Source organism: Pseudophryne corroboree, chromosome 11 (assembly GCF_028390025.1).
Source record: "Pseudophryne corroboree isolate aPseCor3 chromosome 11, aPseCor3.hap2, whole genome shotgun sequence".
Lineage (NCBI taxonomy): Eukaryota > Metazoa > Chordata > Amphibia > Anura > Myobatrachidae > Pseudophryne > Pseudophryne corroboree.
The window spans coordinates 41,654,414-41,679,737 of NC_086454.1; the positions used below are offsets into that span (position 1 = coordinate 41,654,414).

Consider the following 25,324-nt stretch of genomic DNA (forward strand, 5'->3'; position numbering starts at 1 on the left):
GGGACAGGATGCCAGGTGAGAGGAGAAGGTGTCTGGGGACAGGATGCCAGGTGAGAGGAGAAGGTGTCTGGGGATAGGATGCCAGGTGAAAGGAGAAAGTGTCTGGGGACAGGATGCCAGGTGAGAGGAGAAGGTGTCTGGGGACAGGATGCCAGGTGAGAGGAGAAGGTGTCTGGGGATAGGATGCCAGGTGAAAGGAGAAGGTGTCTGGGGACACGATGCCAGGTTAGAGGAGAAGTTGTCAGGGGAAAGGATGCCAGGTGAGAGGAGAAGGTGTCTGGGGACAGGATTCCAGGTGAGAGGAGAAGGTGTCTGGGGACAGGGTTCCAGGTGAGAGGAGAAGGTGTCTGGGGACAGGGTGACAGGTGAGAGGAGAAGGTGTCTGGGGACAGGGTGACAGGTGAGAGGAGACGGTGTCTGGGGACAGGGTTCCAGGTGAGAGGAGAAGGTGTCTGGGGACAGGGTGCCAGGTGAGAGGAGAAGGTGTCTGGGGACAGGGTTCCAGGTGAGAGGAGATGGAGTCTGGGGACAGGGTGCCAGGTGAGAGGAGACGGTGTCTGGGGACAGGGTTCCAGGTGAGAGGAGATGGTGTCTGGGGGCAGGGTGACAGGTGAGAGGAGAAGGTGTCTGGGGACAGGGTGACAGGTGAGAGGAGAAGGTGTCTGGGGACAAGGTGACAGGTGAGAGGAGAAGGTGTCTGGGGACAGGGTGACAGGTGAGAGGAGAAGGTGTCTGGGGACAAGGTGACAGGTGAGAGGAGAAGGTGTCTGGGGACAGGGTGCCAGGTGAGAGGAGAAGGTGTCTGGGGACAAGGTGACAGGTGAGAGGAGAAGGTGTCTGGGGACAAGGTGACAGGTGAGAGGAGAAGGTGTCTGGGGACAAGGTGACAGGTGAGAGGAGAAGGTGTCTGGGGACAGGGAGCCAGGTGAGAGGAGAAGGTGTCTGGGGACAGGGTGTCAGGTGAGAGAAGAAGGTGTCTGGGGACAGGGAGCCAGGTGAGAGGAGAAGGTGTCTGGGGACAAGGTGACAGGAGAAGGTGTCAGTGGACAGGGTGACAGTGAGAGGAGAAGGTGTCTGGGGACAGGGTGCCAGGTGAGAGGAGAAGGTGTCTGGGGACAGGGTGCCAGGTGAGAGGAGAAGGTGTCTGGGGACAAGGTGACAGGTGAGAGGAGAAGGTGTCTGGGGACAGGGTGCCAGGTGAGAGGAGAAGGTGTCTGGGGACAAGGTGACAGGTGAGAGGAGAAGGTGTCTGGGGACAGGGTGTCAGGTGAGAGGAGAAGGTGTCAGGGGACAGGGTGTCAGGTGAGAGGAGAAGGTGTCAGGGGACAGGGTGCAAGGTGAGAGGAGAATGTGTTAGGGACAGGGTGTCAAGTGAGAGGTGAATTTGTCATTGCCCGTTACATACTGCCCTGTCCTCACTGACACATCACTCATCTCCTGATATACTCTGTGCTGCTGGGGGGACCCTGCTCCTACCACTATATAACTCTCAGTCTGTGGCTTCCTTCTGCCTCCATTCCCCTCCTCACATCATGTCACTGCCCCTGTCACATGCAGCCCTGTCCTCACTGACACATCACTCATCTCCTGATATACTCTGTGCTGCTGGGGACCCTGCTCCTCCCACTATATAACTCTCAATCTGTGGCTTTCTACTGCCTCCAGTCCCCTCCTCACATCATGTCACTGCCCCTGTCACATGCAGCCTTATCCTCACTGACACATTACTCATCTCCTGATATACTCTGTGCTGCTGGGGACCCAGCTCCTCCCACTATATAACTCTCAGTCTGTGGCTTTCTGCTGCCTCCATTCCCCTCCTCACACCATGTCACTGCCCCTGTCACATGCAGCCTTATCCTCACCAACACATCACTCATCTCCTGATATACTCTGTGCTGCGGTGGGGCACTCCTCCATCCTCTCTATAACCCTCAGTCTGTGGCTTCCTGCTGCCTCCATTCCCCTCCTCACATCATGTCACTGCCCCTGTCACATGCAGCCCTGTCCTCACTGGCACATCACTCATCTCCTGATATACTCTGTGCTGCTGGGGACCCTGCTCCTCCCACTATATAACAGGTGAGAGGAGAAGGTGTCTGGGGACAGGGTGACAGGTGAGAGGAGAAGGTGTCTGGGGACAAGGTGACAGGTGAGAGGAGAAGGTGTCTGGGGACAGGGTGCCAGGTGAGAGGAGAAGGTGTCTGGGGACAAGGTGACAGGTGAGAGGAGAAGGTGTCTGGGGACAAGGTGACAGGTGAGAGGAGAAGGTGTCTGGGGACAAGGTGACAGGTGAGAGGAGAAGGTGTCTGGGGACAGGGAGCCAGGTGAGAGGAGAAGGTGTCTGGGGACAGGGTGTCAGGTGAGAGAAGAAGGTGTCTGGGGACAGGGAGCCAGGTGAGAGGAGAAGGTGTCTGGGGACAAGGTGACAGGAGAAGGTGTCAGTGGACAGGGTGACAGTGAGAGGAGAAGGTGTCTGGGGACAGGGTGCCAGGTGAGAGGAGAAGGTGTCTGGGGACAGGGTGCCAGGTGAGAGGAGAAGGTGTCTGGGGACAAGGTGACAGGTGAGAGGAGAAGGTGTCTGGGGACAGGGTGCCAGGTGAGAGGAGAAGGTGTCTGGGTATAGAGTTCCAGGTGAGAGGAGACAGTGTTTTGGGATAGAGTGCAAGGTGAGAGGAGAAGCTGTCAGGAGAAAGGATGCCAGGTCAGAGGAGAAGGAGTCTGGGGACAGGGTTCCAGGTGAGAGGAGACGGTGTCTGGGGACAGGGTTCCAGGTGAGAGGAGAAGGTGTCTGGGGACAGGGTGCCAGGTGAGAGGAGAAGGTGTCTGGGGACAGGGTGTCAGGTGAGAGGAGAAGATGTCTGGGGACAGGGTGACAGGTGAGAGGAGAACGTGTCTGGGGACAGGGTGACAAGAGAAGGTGTCTGGGGACAGGTGAGAGGAGAAGGTGTCTGGGGACAGGGTGACAGGTGAGAGGAGAAGGTGTCTGGGGACAGGGTGTCAGGTGGGAGGAGAAGGTATCAGGGGGCCTGGTGAGAGGAGAAAGTGTCTGGGGACAGGATGCCAGGTGAGAGGAGAAGGTGTCTGGGGACAGGATGCCAGGTGAGAGGAGAAGGTGTCTGGGGATAGGATGCCAGGTGAAAGGAGAAGGTGTCTGGGGACACGATGCCAGGTTAGAGGAGAAGTTGTCAGGGGAAAGGATGCCAGGTGAGAGGAGAAGGTGTCTGGGGACAGGGTGACAGGTGAGAGGAGACGGTGTCTGGGGACAGGGTTCCAGGTGAGAGGAGAAGGTGTCTGGGGACAGGGTGCCAGGTGAGAGGAGAAGGTGTCTGGGGACAGGGTTCCAGGTGAGAGGAGATGGAGTCTGGGGACAGGGTGCCAGGTGAGAGGAGACGGTGTCTGGGGACAGGGTTCCAGGTGAGAGGAGATGGTGTCTGGGGGCAGGGTGACAGGTGAGAGGAGAAGGTGTCTGGGGACAGGGTGACAGGTGAGAGGAGAAGGTGTCTGGGGACAAGGTGACAGGTGAGAGGAGAAGGTGTCTGGGGACAGGGTGACAGGTGAGAGGAGAAGGTGTCTGGGGACAAGGTGACAGGTGAGAGGAGAAGGTGTCTGGGGACAGGGTGCCAGGTGAGAGGAGAAGGTGTCTGGGGACAAGGTGACAGGTGAGAGGAGAAGGTGTCTGGGGACAAGGTGACAGGTGAGAGGAGAAGGTGTCTGGGGACAAGGTGACAGGTGAGAGGAGAAGGTGTCTGGGGACAGGGAGCCAGGTGAGAGGAGAAGGTGTCTGGGGACAGGGTGTCAGGTGAGAGAAGAAGGTGTCTGGGGACAGGGAGCCAGGTGAGAGGAGAAGGTGTCTGGGGACAAGGTGACAGGAGAAGGTGTCAGTGGACAGGGTGACAGTGAGAGGAGAAGGTGTCTGGGGACAGGGTGCCAGGTGAGAGGAGAAGGTGTCTGGGGACAGGGTGCCAGGTGAGAGGAGAAGGTGTCTGGGGACAAGGTGACAGGTGAGAGGAGAAGGTGTCTGGGGACAGGGTGCCAGGTGAGAGGAGAAGGTGTCTGGGGACAAGGTGACAGGTGAGAGGAGAAGGTGTCTGGGGACAGGGTGTCAGGTGAGAGGAGAAGGTGTCAGGGGACAGGGTGTCAGGTGAGAGGAGAAGGTGTCAGGGGACAGGGTGCAAGGTGAGAGGAGAATGTGTTAGGGACAGGGTGTCAAGTGAGAGGTGAATTTGTCATTGCCCGTTACATACTGCCCTGTCCTCACTGACACATCACTCATCTCCTGATATACTCTGTGCTGCTGGGGGGACCCTGCTCCTACCACTATATAACTCTCAGTCTGTGGCTTCCTTCTGCCTCCATTCCCCTCCTCACATCATGTCACTGCCCCTGTCACATGCAGCCCTGTCCTCACTGACACATCACTCATCTCCTGATATACTCTGTGCTGCTGGGGACCCTGCTCCTCCCACTATATAACTCTCAATCTGTGGCTTTCTACTGCCTCCAGTCCCCTCCTCACATCATGTCACTGCCCCTGTCACATGCAGCCTTATCCTCACTGACACATTACTCATCTCCTGATATACTCTGTGCTGCTGGGGACCCAGCTCCTCCCACTATATAACTCTCAGTCTGTGGCTTTCTGCTGCCTCCATTCCCCTCCTCACACCATGTCACTGCCCCTGTCACATGCAGCCTTATCCTCACCAACACATCACTCATCTCCTGATATACTCTGTGCTGCGGTGGGGCACTCCTCCATCCTCTCTATAACCCTCAGTCTGTGGCTTCCTGCTGCCTCCATTCCCCTCCTCACATCATGTCACTGCCCCTGTCACATGCAGCCCTGTCCTCACTGGCACATCACTCATCTCCTGATATACTCTGTGCTGCTGGGGACCCTGCTCCTCCCACTATATAACTCTCAGTCTGTGGCTTCCTGCTGCCTCCAGTCCCCTCCTCACATCATGTCACTGCCCCTGTCACATGCAGCCCTGTCCTCACTGACACATCACTCATCTCCTGATATACTCTGTGCTGCTGGGGACCCAGCTCCTCCCACTATATAACTCTCAGTCTGTGGCTTTCTGCTGCCTCCATTCCCCTCCTCACACCATGTCACTGCCCCTGTCACATGCAGCCTTATCCTCACCAACACATCACTCATCTCCTGATATACTCTGTGCTGCGGTGGGGCACTCCTCCATCCTCTCTATAACCCTCAGTCTGTGGCTTCCTGCTGCCTCCATTCCCCTCCTCACATCATGTCACTGCCCCTGTCACATGCAGCCCTGTCCTCACTGGCACATCACTCATCTCCTGATATACTCTGTGCTGCTGGGGACCCTGCTCCTCCCACTATATAACTCTCAGTCTGTGGCTTCCTGCTGCCTCCAGTCCCCTCCTCACACCATGTCACTGCCCCTGTCACATGCAGCCTTATCCTCACCAACACATCACTCATCTCCTGATATACTCTGTGCTGCGGTGGGGCACTCCTCCATCCTCTCTATAACCCTCAGTCTGTGGCTTCCTGCTGCCTCCATTCCCCTCCTCACATCATGTCACTGCCCCTGTCACATGCAGCCCTGTCCTCACTGGCACATCACTCATCTCCTGATATACTCTGTGCTGCTGGGGACCCTGCTCCTCCCACTATATAACTCTCAGTCTGTGGCTTCCTGCTGCCTCCAGTCCCCTCCTCACATCATGTCACTGCCCCTGTCACATGCAGCCCTGTCCTCACTGACACATCACTCATCTCCTGATATACTCTGTGCTGCTGGGGACCCAGCTCCTCCCACTATATAACTCTCAGTCTGTGGCTTTCTGCTGCCTCCATTCCCCTCCTCACACCATGTCACTGCCCCTGTCACATGCAGCCTTATCCTCACCAACACATCACTCATCTCCTGATATACTCTGTGCTGCGGTGGGGCACTCCTCCATCCTCTCTATAACCCTCAGTCTGTGGCTTCCTGCTGCCTCCATTCCCCTCCTCACATCATGTCACTGCCCCTGTCACATGCAGCCCTGTCCTCACTGGCACATCACTCATCTCCTGATATACTCTGTGCTGCTGGGGACCCTGCTCCTCCCACTATATAACTCTCAGTCTGTGGCTTCCTGCTGCCTCCAGTCCCCTCCTCACATCATGTCACTGCCCCTGTCACATGCAGCCCTGTCCTCACTGACACATCACTCATCTCCTGATATACTCTGTGCTGCTGTGCATATTGGCCAATAAATGGTAAACGCGGATGATCCAGATAAAGAGAATAATGAGATTGTCAGGCCTTTGTCAAATGAACCTTGAAAAGCTGTTATGATTAGATTTTTTTCTTTGTTTTGAATTTAAATGTCACCTAATTACTTAAATCACTGTAAGAGAATGAATTTCCCTGTGGATTATCCCTGTACGCGCTGGATGACAGATTCATTAATAACCACTAGTAAAATGAATAATTACAACATGCGCTTTGTTTGTATAGTACAATCTGGGCAGAAATAAACTCACAACTTTTCCTCATAACCAGATAATCTCCACATTCATCTTCTATCGGCAGAAAGATTTCTGGCACCACGATGAGGATCCGCCTCTTTTGGGGCGGGGTTATGTTCCATGTGCATTCTGTGTTTGCGGGGTAATTCCCTGGATAATTCGGAGATTCTATGTACCCGGTAAAGTCACCAAGCTCTCCCCCGCACTGCCGGTCTGAGAAGAGAGGGGGGAACGAAACATTACATAGGTGATATAACTCACGGGAGCTACTTACATCGAGTGACTTAAAGTATCTCGGTTTGTTCACATTTGGTTGACGGAAGATTTATTTTTTCAGGCACCCTGGTCCCTGGCGCTTGTACATAGCAGGCTGCGGAACATTTTGGCACTTTATATTATAAATAAATTGCATTTATAAGGATTTACGCCAACTGTTAAGTGTCTGGAATACAAACTTTCCAGCTGCCAAAGGCAGACAACCTAACACCGCAGAGAGAGAGGAGAGTAAAAGTTTATAATCTGTTTATTAAAACAACATTACCCGAAACCACCAATATTCATCCGCGACGGGGGGAGGGGACGCACGGACATTGATGACTAACTGCTATGTGTGTCTGACAAGGTTACATTGTGTCAAATATCACAGCTGTCTGCGATCTCTCCGGTAACTCTGCCAGTAGGTGCTTAACCCCGTCACAGCGCAGATTCTCTATTTGTGAAAACACCGCACAGTTCCAGCAGGGCCGGGTTTATAAGAATCAGTGTTTATTTTGCATATATTTTCCTTAAAGCTACAACATCAGCTACTAATTGCTTTGCGTGGTTCTATATTCTGCCTGTGCTCTTCAGCTGTGTTTTCGTATCATCAGACAGTTTATTTACGCTTCCCCCGGGTTATGACACAGCTCTGCTGTACTTTCTGCATTAAACACTGATGGAAATGTATAGGACACGCTTCGTATCACAGCCCAGGAAATGGGACTAAACAACTCTACCTAATGATATAAAGACAGGGCTGAAATGCACAGACATTGGACAGCTATCTAGTAAGTGCTGTAGGATGGCATGTATGAGCCAATAAACTAACGCTATCTGGTTAAGGTTTATAATGATATCGCGCTTTCCTTTCTATATAGAGTATAAATATAGAAGTCGATTTAAAAAAAGAAGGTAAAATTGAAGGTGAAATTGACGGTAAGGTGCATCGCCCGTCACCGCGGAGGAGGCGTTTAGCACTGGGCTTTGGGAGAGCGGCATGCAGGGTAGTCACTTACTTTTACACTGTGTTATATTAGTGGAGCCGTCAAAGTCGGTGCTGGTGTTTCCTGGGCAGGAGATGCAGAAACTGCGGCCAAACTCTGGCTGGTAAGTTCCCACCACACACCGGATACATCTGTGAGTCGTGGTGTTGTACAAGTGTCCAGGGGAGCACTGAACTGCACCGACCGGGGAGACAGAGAGAGACAGCATCAACCAGAGAGACTGCACAAGCCAGAGAGACAGGCAGAGAGAAGGAGAGCAGCAACCGCAAAGATCACACATACCAAAGAGAGAGAGAGAGAGATCATCAACCGGAGAGACCGCACATACCAGAGAGACAGGCAGGGAGAGAGAGCAGCAACCGCAAAGATCACACATACCAAAGAGAGAGAGAGAGAGAGAGAGCATCAACCGGAGAAACCGCACACACCAGGGAGACAGGCAAAGAGGGAGAGCAGCAACCGAAGAGACCGCACATGCCAGAGAGACAGGCAGAAAGAGCAGCAACCATGGAGACTGCACATGCCAGAGAGACAGGCAGAGAGGGAAAGCAGCAACTGGAGAGACTGCACATACCAAAGATATAGAGAGAGGGAACATCAACCGGAGAGACCGCACATAGCAGAGAGACAGGAAGAGAGGGAGAGCTGCAACCGGAGAGAGACTGCACATGCCAGAGAGACAGAGAAGAGAGGGAAGCATCAACCGAAGAGACTGCACATACCAGAGAGACAGGCAGAGAGACTGCACATACCAAAGAGACAGAGAAGGAGGAAGCATCAAACAGAGAGACCACACATACCAAAGAGACAGAGAAGGAGGAAGCATCAAACAGAGAGACCACACATACCAAAGAGACAGAGAGGGAGGGAGCATCAAACAGAGAGACCACACATACCAAAGAGACAGAGAGGGAGGGAGCATCAACCGGAGAGAACGCACATACCAGAGATATATAGGGCGGGATGGACTAATGTACATCGCCGCCCATCGCCTCCCTGCGCCACGATGCTGATCGCATATGTACTAACATATGCAATCAGCATTGCGGAGGACAGCTCTTCCGATAAGAGCTGTCCTCCGCGATGCGCAGCGGCAGCCTGACTTCCGGGATTCGGCCCCAGAAGTCAGTCTGCGCATGCGCGGGGTGACGAGGCAGCCGCAGGGCATGCTGGGAGGGATCCGATCGGATCCCTCACACAGCGCCACGGAGAGAAGCCCATAGGCTTTTATGGACGAAAGCTGGCGTACCCCGACGCGGCGCTGTCCTGCCGGCCGGGGTTAGTACATCAGGAAAATGCGGTAAACAGGGAGTTTACCGCATTTTCCGCTTAGTACATCCCGCCCATAGAGAGAGAGCATCAACCCCTACTGCACATACCAGAGAGATAGACAGAGAGAGAGAGAGAGAGAGAGAGAGAGAGAGAGAGAACATCATCCTGGAGAGACTGCACATAGCACAGAGACAGAGAGCATCAACTGGAGAGACTGCGCATACCAAAGAGACAGAGAGAGAGACTGAGCATCAACCGGAGAAACCACACATACAAACAGACAGAGAGGAAGCATGTTCTCTAAACCTGCCCTCACGAGAATATACTGTTGCTAATACCCTACCCCTGCACACAACCGAATACTCTAATCCCCCCCCCCCCCCGCCACAGAATACTCCAAACCTGCCCCACCAACATATACAGAGTACTGTAATCCTAACGCCCCCCCCCCTACACACACACACACACACACACACACACACACACACACACACACACACACACACGTAACACTCTAATCCTGCCCTCCCCCCTTCACACATATACAGGGGACACCCTAACCCTGCCGCCCCCACACATTTTTCAACCCCCCCCCCCCCTCACCACACACACAACATATCCTAAATGCTACTTACTGCTATTTGTCTAATTCATGTCCCCAAGTGATAGGATGATGGTTTTCCTGCTGCGATGAAAGACATTTAGGGCTCGATCACCTATATGTGCTGGTAAAATGAGCAAAACCACTTGCGCTTTAGAGATGGATGTTACCAGCACATTGTAACACATACAGCACTGTGGCCGTGTGTCAGGCAGCCAGGGAGAGCTGTGAGGGTGCATCCTCCCCTGAGCTCTCACTGAGCAAGTGTTAAACCGACGCAGTAGCCGGTTATATAACAGATATATTCTATCATTTGTGCTTAATGAAGTTAAGTGAAAATGAAGATATGCACTTTATCATTTGCTCTACAGAACCACCTTAGATTTAATACTGGAGTTTTTATATTCAATAATGGTCATGCTGACCGCTGCGAATCCTAAACCGGCTCAGGTTTAGCGGATTGTATTCAGCCCCCAGAAAGTCACCTTTAGTTTCACAGTCACGGAATGAGGTGGCGCCATTGTGTCTGGTTGTGAGACCTCCGCCACAGGAAAAACAAGATGTCCTCCCAGGTTCTGGCTGGTAAGTGCCAAGAGGACATGCCTCACATGGCCGAAACCCGTCTGAGGAGAATTCACCTGACAGGCACAAGCCTGGATAACAAGAAGAGGAAAAGGATTCCAAAATGAATTACTAGCGCAAAACCAATGGTGTGTTATACAGATGGAGCTGGATTTGTTGCAACATCTAAATTACACTTCTCTTCAAAAGCTGTAGTTTGTGGCATGTTCTGACAATATGTGAAATAATGTACATTGGGTGGTGCGGAACCCTTGTGGCGCCATATAAATAAAGGATAATAATACAATAAAGTCCACTTATCCTTAACAAAACAGCATTATCATGCACATAAATAAACTGGCCAGTAGATGGCGCTGCTGCACCAACTAATACAGTGATTCCCTGACTGCCTGTATTCTGTACGCAATTCTCTGCATCTACATTACAGTCAGCAATTGATGCACAGTAAGATTAAAGTGACACTAAATCTGACATCTATGGCCCCATAGAGTTGTATGGGACAGGACTTTTACATGACGCCAATTTAAAGTCCATTGTGGGGTGCTAGTGCACTCAAAGGGAATGTAAAGTAAAACAACCCCACTAGGCCACGATATTGGGAATTCAAGGTGCCAGGGCTAGTACTTGTCTAAAGTTGCTAAGATTGAGAGGAGGTTCTAGAACTCAACTCTAGAATAGAGGAAGCAGCCCATGTCTGTGCAGGCGGGTAGGACATGCTGGAAATTGTAGTTCCACAACAGTTGGAGAGCCAAGAGTTTCCCAAACTTTCCTAATGCCCCTGAACGAAATCTATTAGCTCTGAGTCTCCTCCCGGTGTGCAAGGCAGGGTGTCTGGCAGCTGATGTAATAAATACTCGGTACAGCGCTGCCATCAGCGGCTGTCAGTGTGCCGTAGCCCGCTGTAACCACACCGTACCGCAGCTACACATTCCAGAATGCTCCCAATTTATGTATGTATAACCCCCACCCGCATCATGCCTGTGTACTCCACCCATTATGGGGGGACCTTCCTGACAATCTGATATCCTGCCACTGGTTTTCTAATAATCTGCTGCCCTTGGGGCACTGACTAGGATGCCAGTCTCGCCCTGTCTCCAGGGCACAGACCAGCATGTCTCTATTACCTCCACACTCAGATATGTCTCGGGCGCCTGCAAGCTTTTGATTGTCTCGTGTCTCGGAATCGGGGCAAATTTCACAGATTATCTGCCCTTCCTCATTTTGGTAGGTTCCGTTTGGGCATAAAACACACTGCTCCTTTTCCCCGTCGTAGTAAGTTCCAGCGTGACAGCTGACTGAGAGAGAAGAGGAGAAACCGGCAGCGGTTAATGCGGGAGAGGAACAGGACTGGTGCATCCAACATACATACATCATGCTCTACGCTGACGTGTCTATGGCGTGCAGCACTTTCTACTGTGTATGGGGGTTTCTTCTTCTTTACAGAATGCTATGTGTAAAGATAGATAGATAGATAGATAGATAGATAGATAGATAGATAGATAGATAGATAAGATAGATAAGATAAGATAAGATAGATAAGATAGATAAGAGAGATAGGTAAGATAAGATAGATAAGATAAGATAGATAAGATAAGATAGATAAAAATAGAATACCATTTATATAATATCCCACTAAGGTGGGGGGGAGATAGTGATGGGGAGAGAAAGAGGAGGAAAGTGAGAGAGCGATAGAGAAAGGAGAGATGGGAAGAGAGAGAGGAGAATTTAGGGAGGGGGAGAGAAAGAGAGAGCAGATATGGGGAGAGTGAGAGGGTGGAGTGAGTGTGTGAGAGAGAGGGAGATAAAGAGAGAGGGGGGAATAGAGAAGGGGGGGTAAGATAGAGAGAGAGAGTGAAAGAAAGCGAGAGAGAGATAGAGAGAGTGAAAGAGAGGAAGGGAGAAAGGGAGAGAAAGAGTGGGAAGGAGAAATGGGGGGGGGGGGGAGAGTGAAAAGGAGATAGAGAAGGTAGTGAAAGAGTGGGAAAGAGAGAAGGGAGGGAGAGCGAGAGAGAGGGGAAGGGAGAGAGTGAAAAAGAGGGAAAGAGAGAGAGAAGGAAGGGAAGAGGGAGGGAGAGTGGGGGAGGGAGAGAAAGGGAGTGTGTGAGTGAAAGAGAGAGAGAGAGAGACAGGGGGAGAGAGAAAGTAAGAGGGAGAGTGGGAAAGAGAGGAGGTGAGAGAGAGAGACAGGGGGAGAGAGGAAGTAAGAGGGAGAGTGGGAAAGAGAGGAGGTGAGAGAGAGAGAGAGAGTGGGAGAGCACAGGGATGAGAGATAGTGCGATGAGATAAGATAGAGAGAGAGAGAAATGGAGAGAGGGAGAAGAGAAATGATATTAGAAAGATGAGAGAGGTAGAAGAGAAAGACGAGAGAGGGAGAGAAAATGTACACGTGGAAATCAGAGGAGAGTGGGCACAGACAGCAAGATTGATACAGATAATACAGAAAGACGAGCGAGAGAAAGACAAAGACAGGGAAGACAGAGGGAGAGAGGCAGAGGGAAAGAGAGAGAGAAAGAGACAAGAGCCGCAACAATCTAGACTCTGTCAGGTAAAAGGGACGTCCACCCAACACTATGTCACATGTATTTCCCAGTAGATATGTAAATCTTTATTATGAGTTATTCTGCCTCTGGGTGGACGTGAGCCTCTCGTGTCTTGTCTGACACAGCCTCCAGCTGACCTCTACTGAGTGACTCATGTACTAAGGCAGCCAAACAGAATATAACATAAGCACAGGGGACATAGGACATAACGGGGATCTAATAATCCCTATACCATTCCCAATATACTGTCCGTACAGCGCCGGGTACATCGCAGAACAGACATTACTGCCCCGCCATCCCTGGAACTGTTTGGCTTTGCGTTACATGATGACAGGACGAGCTCTGTACAGCGACTGGGCTACGGTGCGCTGGTATAGATGATCACTTATAAAAAAAAAAGTTACATGGGGTACAATAATTTTGGTGTTCACCCCCCCCCCATCAATAAGCCCCTCCCCTTTTGCGAAGCATATCCTGTAGTTCCGCCTCTTCTATTATAGCTCTGCAAATGTTTGAAAATATAAAGAGATTTCCCATTCACGTTTATTTTAGTAATTTACTTCCAACTCGTCACTTTTTGGGGCCTATATATCAATGGCTATTTGCGGAATATGCCCCAAAACACTCATATTCAGGGGGCAACCTCAAATATTAGGTGTCTCCGGCCTGTATGTACAGGGGACCACAGCAGAAATTGGAAATGCCAGTTGCGTCCTCCATTTTTGACCATAAAAATGCTTTATTACTGAATTGACCAAACTTAGTGCCTAATTCAGATCTGATCGCTGGGCTGCGTTTTTTGCAGCCCTGCGATCAGATAGTCGCCACCTACAGGGGGAGTGTAAAATCGCTGTGCAGGTGTGCGTTCCTATGTGTTGTAGAGCTGCGCAAAAATCAGTGTGTGCAGTCTCTGCACAGCCCAGGACTTACTCCTACAGTGCGACTAAATCCTGCTGATCGGGGCCGGAGATGACGTCAGACACCCTCCCTGAAAACGCTTGAGCCCACCTGCGTTTTTCTGGACACTCCCTTAGAACGCTCAATTGCCACCCACAAATGGCCTATTCCTGTCAATCACCTTGTGAATGCCCGTGCGAATGGATCCTTTGCACCATCCCGTCCGGCGAAGCCCGTTGTAGCTGTGCGACACGCCGGTGCATATGTATGCGCAGTTCGGATCTGATCGCCCACTGTGCGAAAACGCACAGCAGCGACCAGATCTGTGTGACCCCCTTGGTCCCAGGAGCTAATGCCATTTTTAAACAGAATTAGCTGCTGTAGTGTATGGGCTGCACTTGACGCAAATGACCAGGAGAGGGTTCCACAGGAGCCCTCCCCAGCACTGGGCTGCACAGTAATGATGCATCATCGAGAAACAGAGATGACGTGATCGGATTAGCACAGACTTTTAATTGCCTCTCATGGATGGGATTAAATAAAACAGATTCGGTGAGATAGCGGTCAGGACCCCCGTGCTCCCCAATTACAGGGGCTCTTGTCCATTACTGAACTCCAGGAAGAAGGATGAGAGGAGCAGACACGTAAACAGTAATCAAGATGCGTATTAATGATCTGATAACGAAGAAAAGAACAAATGGTTGAGATTGAGCTGGGCTACAAAGGGTTTATCGCCTCTGTAGGATCTTATACAGCAGGGCTTGGTTACAGAACGTCAGGATCAGGGACTTCAGTTACAGAGGGAAGATCACAATCCAAGGGACATGGAAACAGAAGACGTTGGCCGTGACTCTATGAGGGATCCGGTCATGTGACTGGCTCTCGGGATGCTGGGAGTCACCATGCCAACCTTGGATTCCCATGCATTCACAAGCCCAAGAGTCAGCATACTGTCTAACAGGGACTATTCCCACTTGTGTGTGTCCACGACACCCACAGAGTGGGAATAAAACCTGTGGCAAATGCAGCGAGCCAGCAATCTCGCTGCGTGACGGTCTGCGCCGGTCTCCCCTACACAACCCATCTACGGTCCTAGTCCTGCGGCTGTGAGTCTGGGAATACAGCCGCTTGCAGTGACACGCCCGTCACACCCATAACACGCCCACTGAGTGCATTATTTCTGCGTTCACTACTAGCCACTGCCCAAGACAACTCTGATACTGTGCAACTAGATCACAACAGTGCCTTTTGGGGCCATATTGGGGTGGGGGCAATTTCATTGGAGGGTGCCCCTGCAATTTATCTGCCTCGGGGCCCCCACAAGCTTAATCCGGCTCTGAGCACATAGGGGGTCATTCCGAGTTGATCACTAGCTGCCGTTGTGCGCTGCGCAGCGATCAGGCTAATAAAATTGCATTTCTGCGCATGCGTATGCACCGCAATGCGCACGCGCGACGTACGGGTACAAAGGTATCTGTTGTTTTGCACAGGTTCAGGCAAAGCTTTCAGTCGCACTGACGGCCACAAGAAGTGTGACAGGAAGGGGGCGTTTCTGGGTGTCAACTGACTGTTTTCAGGGAGTGTCTGCAAAAATGCAGGCGTGTCTGAAAAAACGCAGGCGTGGCTGGGCGTTCACTGGGCGGGTGTATGACGTCAAATCCGGACACGAATAGGCTGAAGTTATGGCACGCGCTGAGTAGGTTCAGAGCTACTCAGAAACTGCAGAGCTCGGCTGCACATGCGTTCACACGTTTGCTAAGGTAAAATACACTCCCCAGTGGGCGGCGGCATAGCGTTTGTACGGCTGCTAAAACTAGCTAGCGAGCGATCAACTCGGAATGACCCACGTCATCCCATACCGGACTTTAAGCATGAAATCCAAGGTAAGGTGAGCTCAGAGTAGTGATGCCGCATGTTACACCTGGGGTGGACTGGAAGCGACTGGATGATTACGGACAGAACCCTGACTGGTCAGATTAACCATAAAGTGCCATGAAGATCACGAGAAGAATTGAGGCTCTGAGGATGCAGAGAGGACCTGGGGCTGGCAACAGGACGAATGGGTGTTACACTAATAATTGGGGGAATAGATGTGTGTGTATGGGTTGTGGCAGGGAAGATGGCGTCTCTTTATTGGAGAACGGTTGTGGTACCAGAGGGAATGTCTGCTCAGAGGTGACACAGGAAATCCACATAGGTTATTTATATACCATTGCTGTATAGATTTATCCTCTCTCTTTGGGGGACATTTACTAAGCAGTGATAAGAGCGGAGAAGAGAGCCAGTGGAGAAGTTGCCCATGGCAACCAATCAGCACTGAAGTAACATCTATAATTTACATACTATAAAATGATACAGAGCTGCTGATTGGTTGATGGGGAAATATCTCCACTGGCTCACTTCTCCGCTCTTATCACTGCTTAGTAAATGTCCCCCTATGTTTCTAATCAACATCAAGAGTAAAAGTACTACACCGAAGTCAACTGTACAGTACAGGAAACAGCTATAAGCCCTTTGTAGTAACATGTTGGACATAGAGAAATGAAGGTGTGACCCAGCTGTCAGGATTTCCCTATGGACGCAGATCGCTGGATACAGTGCGCAGCCAGATCTGCGTCTATCTCCTCACACGCTGGGGGCCGCCCAGCACAAGACAAGGCCGCTCAGCATGTGTGACAGGCCGCCTCCCGATGCGTCCGCAATTAGATCGCGGATGCATCGGAACTAAGGTTGACCACTGGCAGCGCGTCAGGCGGTCCGCCATTTTTTTTACCGGAGTGGCTGCGTATGACATCACGCAGCCGCCCCAAAAATGGTTCCCGCCTCCCCCCAACGCCACGTCGCCACCCTGTGAACACCCGCCGCTGTCAGTCACCTCGCGGCCGCATCATTCAAGGGTGGGGCCGCAGTGTGTAAGTCCGCAAAACACTGTGCTGCGGGCCGCTGATGCGGCCAACTCAAAATCAGCCCCTTGGTCCCCGGGGCAGTTGTCCAGGAGCCCCCCCCCCAAAAAAAAAACCCACAGGGGCTTCCACACACAGCTACATCCCCAGCGTGGAGGCACTCTGGCTTATGTGAAGCTGGGGGTTTCTGTGTGGCATAATGTAAATTGGGGCTCTGCAGTGTGCGTAACACATTTGGGGTGCTGGGAGTAGAACACCTTTTGGTGACATCGCAAACATCATATTGTCATTTTTATTGGTAGGGGTCCCCACAAGTTAGTTGCCCTGGGGCCCCTGCGAACTTTACGCAGACCCTGGCTATGAGCTTTATAAATGCAGAATGAGCGGCTCAATCACCGGGAGAGGGGAGGATAAAAGTTGTTCTTTGACTTAAACTTTATAGGGTACATACGGTCAGATTTCCCCGAGGTCCCAGATATTATTATTACTCATTGACCACAAGACACCTTAACAATGAGGAAAGTGCGGAGCTCAGAGTCCTATTTACATGCGGTGTTAAACGAATTCAATAATTCAAATCTCCTCTCTCAGTCTCCCACAAAGGACACAATCGGCTCCAGCAGACTTTATCTTCATAGAGTGCCCCTTTGTCAGTCTCCAGTGACCATTAAAGGCCCATTCTAAGATCTCACGCAGCTGTTTCTTAATATGCCAGATCTTTTGTGATGCAAAGGGAGAGGCCCATAGGGGGCTCGGATTAATGGCTACAAAGACATTTAAAAGCACTTCACCTCCTTTTAGAATTGTGTCCTATAAGTATCTAGCGCCATAGAGAAACCCTATGGCTTCCCAGTTGTTGGATGTGAACCCGGCAGCGAGGTCAGAGCTCGCTCCTTCCTCCCGCACACCCCAAACAGTCAGCGCAAATTGATTCTCGCAACGTTAGCGCAGCTTATTTATTGGTTTTACACAGTTCACAGACTCGGCTGAGGAGAGGCATTCAGGGATTTAGGTCTTAATCTACCGGCCATACGACATAACACTCAACCTTCTCGGCTGGGCGTCTAGACTCGGCGAGCAGAGAAAAATATATCACGATAGCAACTTTTCTCTCTAGCCCCATGTGTTTCCCAGTCATGTCTTTCTATCATCAGGTGAAAAGATTTATCCTTTCGCTGGGATAAGACACGGCTCCGTGGCGCTGTCCACATCAGATACCATTGTATCCAAAGAGCAGCTTTGTATCATATCCAGATCTACCTGATGACATCAAGACATGACTGAAAAGCACAGACATGCACTAGGAAGAAAGAAAAAAAGCCATGCATATAGTAAAACTTGCATGAGGTCAAAAAGATCAAGACAACTGGCTGAAATTGTTTTGTAAAAGAGTATAATTAAAATGAAACTTGTATTACAGACAGTTGTAGCATTTATAAAGATTTATGTAAATATATATATATATATAAAATTATAATAGCGCTGTCACGCTGGCCCTGCGCTATAGGTGGAATGGGACGACAGCAGCCCATCTGGATGACAGTACTAAGACGTGCTAAAAATTAACCTGTTTATTGTCTGCTGGACTTTGGGAGATATTCATACGGCTGTGATATGGGTGGCCGGTGTTCGGGATGCCAGCAGTCAAAAGACCAACAGCGCCATCCTGATGGTGAGTATGCAGACTAGGGGCTGGTAAGTATATTTACCTTTCCCCCTACCCACCTAACCCTCCCTTCCTGCAGCATAACCCTAACCCTTCCGTCCCCCGAAGCTTAACCCTAACACTCCCCGGGGGTGCCTAAACCTAACTCTAATCCTAAATCTAATCTAATCCCTGCAGCCTAATCCTAACCCCCCCCCCCCCACGCACACTCAGCCTAACCCTCCCCCCACCCCACCCCCCACAGCCTAACCCTAACCGTCCCCAGTGGTGCCTAAACCTAACCCCCCTCCCCACAGTCTAACCCTAACCTTCCTCCCGCCCCCTGCAGCTTAACCCTAACACTCCCCAGGGGTGCCTAAACCTAACTCCCCTCCCCTCCGCCTAACCCTCCCCCCCTCCGCCTAATCCTAACCCTCCCTGGTGGTGCCTGAACCTAACCCCCCTCCCCGCAGTCTAACCCTAACCTTCCCCCCACCCCCCGTGGCCTAACCTTAAACTTCCCCGGTGTTGCCTAAACATAACTCCCCTCTCCCCGCAGCCTAATCCTAACCCCTCCCCCCCACACGCACACTCAGCCTAACCCTTCTCCCCGCAGCCTAACCCTAACCGTCCCCAGTGGTACCTAAACCTAATGCCCTACCCCGCAGTCTAACCCTAAACCTCCCCGGTGTTGCCTAAACATAACTCCCCTCCCCGCAGCCTAACCCCCCCCACAGCCTAACCCCAACCCTCCTCAGTGATGCCTAAACCTATCCCTGGGCGCAAAAAACTTAAGTTTTTCCCAATATTTCATGGATTTTGTTTCATTTGCCTCAGGCAGGTGAAACCAAATCCCCAGAAACAGCCGGAATCTAATCCCCGGAAAACAAATACCCGGAAACAGCCCCATTTTCAGGCAAAATCGGGGCTGTTTCTCACGAAAAACACACAGGTTTCACTGAACCTGTGTGTTTTCGGGAGAAAGGGCATTTTTTTTACAGGTGATCTAATAGGATAGCCTGTAAATAAAAATCGGTGAAACGTCGGGCGACTTAGGCTAATGCCTGCGTCTCACTGTGCAAGGATTGGGACGTTCACTTTGTGCATCTTTAGACGCTACCACCGGGCGCACCTCCCCCATGCTACAGTAGGTGCAGATTCTCACAATAGCCAATCAGCAATTAGCTTATATCTGTTTAAATCTAGTTAGACAATGGAAGCAGGTTTCTGAATAGTTGTTGTGGTAAGAGGGTAGCATTGCAGCCTCACAGCACTGGGGTCCAAAGTTCAAATTCAACTGAGTGACTGTGTGTGGAGTTTGTATGTTCTATGTGTGGGTTATCTCTTCAATTTAGTTGTATTATAACCAAGATGGAGCATGTGTGTTTGTAGTATGGGAATTAGAGATTGTAAGACCCACTGGGCTATATATGAATATATAGACATTCTTTGTACAGCATTGTGTAACCTGGGGGGACATTTATCGAAGCTTGGAGAGAGATAAAGTGGAGAGAGATAGAGGGGTCTATGTACTAAGCCTTAGAGACAGATAAAATGGACGCAGATAAAGTACCAGCCAATCAGCTCCTGACATTTTTCAAACACAGCCTGTAACATGGCAGTTATGAGCTGAACTGGTACTTTATCCCCATCTACCACCTCTCTCCAAGACTTAGCACACAGACCCCAAAGTACCAATCAATCAGCTCTTGACTGTCAGTTTACAGGCCGTGTTTGATAAATGACAGTTAGGAGCTGACTGGTTGGTACGTTATCTCTCTCCAAGCTTTGATAAATCTCCCCCATGGTACTAAATATGAAATAAGTAATAATAATATTAGTAAATAGCCTCCACTAACCAGAAGTGATTGCTTGGTACAAGCCAAAAAGATATTCTAATAATTTTCATGAATCTGGGCTTGTTCCATAGAGATTTTGGAGGTGATTCAGATCTGATCGCTGGGCCGCGTTTTTTGCTGCCCTGCGGTCTGATAGGCGCCGCCTACAGGGGGAGTGTATATTCGCCGTGCAAGTGTGCGATCCTATGTGTAGCTGAGCAGTGTGTGCGCAGCCCAGCACTTACTCCTACAGTGCAACTGAATCCTGCTGATCGGGGCCGGAGCTGACGTCAGACACCCTCCCTGCAAACGCTTGAGCCCGCCTGTGTTTTTCTGGACACTCCCTGAAAACGGTCAGTTGCCACCCACAAATGGCCGCTTCCTGTCTATCACCTTGCGTTTGCCCGTGCAAATAGATCCTTCGCACCATCCCGTCGCTGACTGGCGATGCCCGTTGTAGCTGTCCGACGTGCGTGCGCATTTTGCATTGCATACGCATGCACAGTTCAGATCTGAACACCCGCTGTGCGAAAATGCACAGCAGCAATCAGATCTGAATTACCCCCTTCATCTCAATGGGGGTTATTCGAAGTTGTTAGCAAACACAAAAAAGCAAGCAACTGGGCAAAACTATGCTGCACTGAAGGGGAAGGGGGATGTAACATGTGCAGAGAGAGTTAGATTTGGGTGGGGTGTGTTCAAACTGAAATCTAAATTGCAGTGTAGAAATAAAGCAGCCTGTATTTACCCTGCACAGAAACAATATAATCCACCCAAATCTAGCTCTCTCTGCACATGTTACATCTGCCCCACCTGCAGTGCACATTGTTTTGCCCATTAGTGTGCTTTTTTGGCTTACTAACACAGCTGAATAAGGCCCGATGTACAGAATATCATATAGCAATATGTTTTACAGAATATTTACTAGATTCAGTGGAACGCGCTCCCCCGCTCCATTAGACTCTCCCTGACCTTGCAAAGCTTCAAACGGGCACTGAAAACCCACCTGTTCATCAAAGCGTACCCCTCCGATGCATAACCTAGTCCTGAGGCTGCTCCTCCATCCCCCTGCCTCATGCCGTGACCATCTCTGCTTTGCTTGCATACTGCTATCAGGCTACCTCCCGCTTGCTTGCACCTCATGACATCTGTCTATCGCCCCTTCCCACTAGATTGTTAGCTCCTCAGAGCAGGGCCCTCTTTCCTCTTGTTATCTAAGCCCTCTTCTCCTCACATTTCACTCACAGCTCTCTCCTACTCAGCGACCATCTTTCCCGCTTTTTCTCCTGCTGGTAAAGGCTCATCTCTGTCTATGGCCGCCAGCCCCTAGTAGTACAATGATTACTCCCTCACTACTTACATCTTAGCTGTATTATGTATGAGAATTGTGCTGCTCTTTGTTACCTGTACTCTATTTTTGTTATTTATTTACTGTAATGTTAAGTTTGTCTCCCTGTACTGTCCTTTGCACGGCGCTGCAAAACACTTGTGGCGCCTTATAAATAAAATGTAATAATAATAATAAATGCAATTAAATAAAAATATATATATGCACTTGCGAATATCTGCTGCAGCGCTGTACAGTACGAGCGTACAACGTAATAGAACAAGACTGGGCGCTAACAGGCAAAGCGTGGAGAAGGTTCTGCTTGCAGCCTATACAGTCATTCCCCATCTACATTAACAGAAAATTGTTCATTTTAAAGCTGAAATAAAACTAACAAGAGGATATTTATCCTCCATAAGAAGCTACAGAAAGTGTTACATGGCAGAGAGCTGCATTCATATTTCATCATCACTCCAAGTCACTGTGCGAAAATGTCCATTTATCCATTAGAGCGCGGAGGGGAATAACATTACGTATAATAGAGACTGACGCCAGGCAAGAACACGGCTGCTGCACCAGCTTCAACGTGCTCCAACTCTACTATTTACTTAACTCGGGTTTCCCCCGACAGCTTCTAAAGATATTTCCCCAGCAGCCCATTTATGTGTCATGTGCCTGGATGATGAACGGCTGTGACGTGCAGCGTGTTAGGGATAAGCTTCAGATGTTATCTTAATAAAAGGTCTGCAGACCTCTGTGGATTATTGAAACCATACTGTGCGTCGGGCTTGTAATTGCCTTTCGCCGGCTAAGAGCTTGAAGAATACCTGTCAGATCACATTAGCTGCCTTGTACCAGCGTCTCGGAGCTGTTTACATGGCAGGACCGCCGGGCCAGAACTGTAGGCACAGTGGAGAGTTAGGCTGCTTTCAGTGGTGGATTACATGCGGGTTGTGTGCATGTAAATGGATTGGAAAATAAAAATCGTTGTATCAAATGAGACCGCAACGATCTGAATTATTAAGACCACGTAGCATATCACTTGCGTTCGCTGCATTTATGTTGGACTGATACAGTCTATATATACACATAATATATAATATATATGTCATTATCTCAGTAGGGGACCCAAAAATGTGGGATTTTGAATTTTGGATAAGGGATACTCAACCTGCACGTTCTTTGATCTCAAGTCTTTAGGTCCGTACACATTAGACGACGTCGCTCTGTGAGCGACGTCGTCTAATGTTTCCCCTCCCGGGCCGGCCGGTCGGCGGCCGACTGTACACACTGAGCGATATGACCGCTCATATCGCTCAGTGACGTCACGCCTCCGCCAGCCCTGCATGCAGGTCGTGGACGACAGTCCAGCTCCTGCATGCATGCACTGGCGACAGCGACGATCATTGCCGACCCGCGGGGCCGTGCATCGGTCGTCGCTGTCGGCATACACACTTTCCAATAAAATGAGTGACGTCGCTCATTTTATCGGCAAGTGTGTATGGGCCTTTTGTCTTTTTTTTTTTTTTTTTAAATAAATAAATAATTTGATGAAAATATTTATCAAAGCTTGGAGAGAGATTGAGCGGAGAGAGATAAAGGGGAGATTTATCAATGCTTGGAGAGAGATGAAGTGGAGAGAGATAAAGGACAGTTATTAAAGCATTGAAAAGAGACAAAGTGAAGAGAGATAAAGGGGAGATTTATCAAAGCATGGAGAGAAAAAGTGGAGAGTGATAAACTACTAACCAATCAGCTCTTTCCTTTCTCAGGCCGTGTTTGAAAAATTACAGGACCTAATTGGTTTCTTACTTTATCTCTCTTCAAGATTTGATACAGCTCCCTGTCTGCGTGATTATATGGCCAGTAGGGGGTGCTATTTTGTTGCGTTTATGACCAAAACTTAATTTCAACAAAGGTAAAATAAAGCTGGGTACACACTAGTCGACATATTGAAAGATATATCATTCCGACGCATAGTGTGTACCTGTGATTGTGCTTTCACGCCCAATGTCCGCAGGGTCATCCGATCTGATGCTCTGCATCTCACACGGCCGACCCCGCAGACAACAGCACGCAGCTAAATGCGAGATGTACCGATATATTGCGCCAACGTGCAATATATATTGTGCAGTGTGTACAGCGGCGTGATACATGATGAAACAGCCTCATCAATAAGGCTGAGAAACGCGTCAAGCAGTGCCCTGGATTTACGTGTTTTTGGACCCCTGCACCGGAAACTAAAATTATGCTTCCAGCGTACACACTGACAAGCCGGCGTCAGTAACGGTTGCCTCAGCGGACACGAGCGGTCCTCAGCAGCAAAGGACGGAAGTGGCAGGCTCCGTCACTCTAGCTCCATACAGGTACCTGACAGTACGGCTCCATATACTCAGAGACAAACAACTCCTGCATTGAGATGGTCATCCCGGGTTGTTCGCTCGCTAGCAGTTTTTAGCAGCCGTGCAAACGCTATGTCGCCGCCTTCTGGGAGTGTATCTTAGCTTAGCAGAAGTGCGAACGAAAGGATCACATAGTGGCTACAAAGTTTTTTGGTGCAGTTTTAGAGTAGCTCAAAACCTACTCAGCGCTTGCGATCACTTCAGACTGTTCAGTTCCTGTTTTTACGTCACAAACACGCCCTGCGTTCGCCCAGCCACGCCTGCGTTTTTCCTGGCACGCCTGCGTTTTTTCAAACACTCCCTGAAAACGGTCAGGTGACACCCAGAAACACCCTCTTCCTGTCAATCACTCTGCGGCCAGCAGTGCGACTGAAATGCATCGCTAGACCCTGTGTGAAACTACATCGTTCGTTGTAATAGTACGTGGCGCGTGTGCATTGCGCCTCATACGCATGCGCAGAAGTGCCATTTTTTTCCCTAATCGCTGCACAGCGAACGAAAGCAGCTAGCGATCAACTCGGAATGACCACCTGAGACTCTTAACCCCTATACTGCTATCCACCTGGATTTCTTTCTAAGCGACAGGTGAGGGGTAATATATTTATGGAACTGTTGGAGCAATAATTCATTTATTAGAACTTTTTCTGGAAGTGCATGCGGTACGTTTGTATTTATCCGAAGGGGCCGACTATATGAAGCCCATGTATCACAATACAGATGCAGTGATGTCCATGATTGGAAAGTTTTAATAATTTTTTATATATTTTTCAATTACTTTTATTAAGAGCGCTTTTTTTTACCGACAGCTGTGGTACATATTCCTTTATTTTTAATCAACCAAAAGGTTCTCACCAACCCATTGATTCTCTGATGAATTAGGCTTATATGTTTCAGGCTGGGGGTGGTTGGTGGATATTGTGATTATTTATAATATCATATTGTGAATGTTTTATATGCTGATATATATTTTATATGATTTAATAAATATTTTTAAAATAACTGCACCTTTGCTCTACGGATGGCGCTTCTTTAAAATCTTTGATACATGGTTATATTTCGCGTCTCGCCATCACTGGGATACACCATCGTTTAGTGTGTACCCAGTTTAAATCAGGTCACAGCCGTGCCTTGATTTTTGTCGCACCGCGCACGCTCCGGATCCAAGCGTCTGCAAGTACGGGCAAAGCGGAACTGTATGCAATTTCAGTTGCATTTACACTTGCGACGGCATAGACGGAACTGAGCTGTAATGGAGTGCAGGCAAAGCTAAGTGAGGGTGTGTCGGCGGAACTGTGGGCTAAGCAGCGATGAGTGTACACATAAATGCATCTATTGCGCGGTAAGGCTGGTGCAACGGCGCACTAATGATGGTGACCGGTATGAAACCAAGAGTACAGAAAGGTGCGGACCAGCTGCAAATATATGCATGCAATTCACAAGTGTAAAGTGCAACAGAATATGTTAGCGCTATATACTCTGAATGACTGTTAATGAATAAAGTCTGCATCTGGGTGAAGAAATACATATTTAGGGGGATAAATAGCAAAGGTAGG

General features: G+C 49.8%; 1 protein-coding gene across 3 annotated transcripts in view; it reads right to left on the reverse strand.

Moving 5' to 3' along the window:
- SCUBE2 (signal peptide, CUB domain and EGF like domain containing 2) overlaps positions 1–25,324 on the reverse strand; it is a 139,048-nt gene that overhangs the window by 13,504 nt on the left and 100,220 nt on the right. For 2 of the 3 annotated variants that reach the window (XM_063944069.1, XM_063944067.1), the window contains 4 exons: positions 11,344–11,514; positions 10,123–10,290; positions 7,777–7,938; positions 6,518–6,715 (listed from right to left, as the gene is read on the reverse strand). In XM_063944069.1, coding sequence (XP_063800139.1) covers positions 6,518–6,715; positions 7,777–7,938; positions 10,123–10,290; positions 11,344–11,514 — 699 coding nt within the window. The remainder of the gene's footprint in view (positions 1–6,517; positions 6,716–7,776; positions 7,939–10,122; positions 10,291–11,343; positions 11,515–25,324) is intronic. The other variant, XM_063944068.1, reaches the window with a different exon arrangement.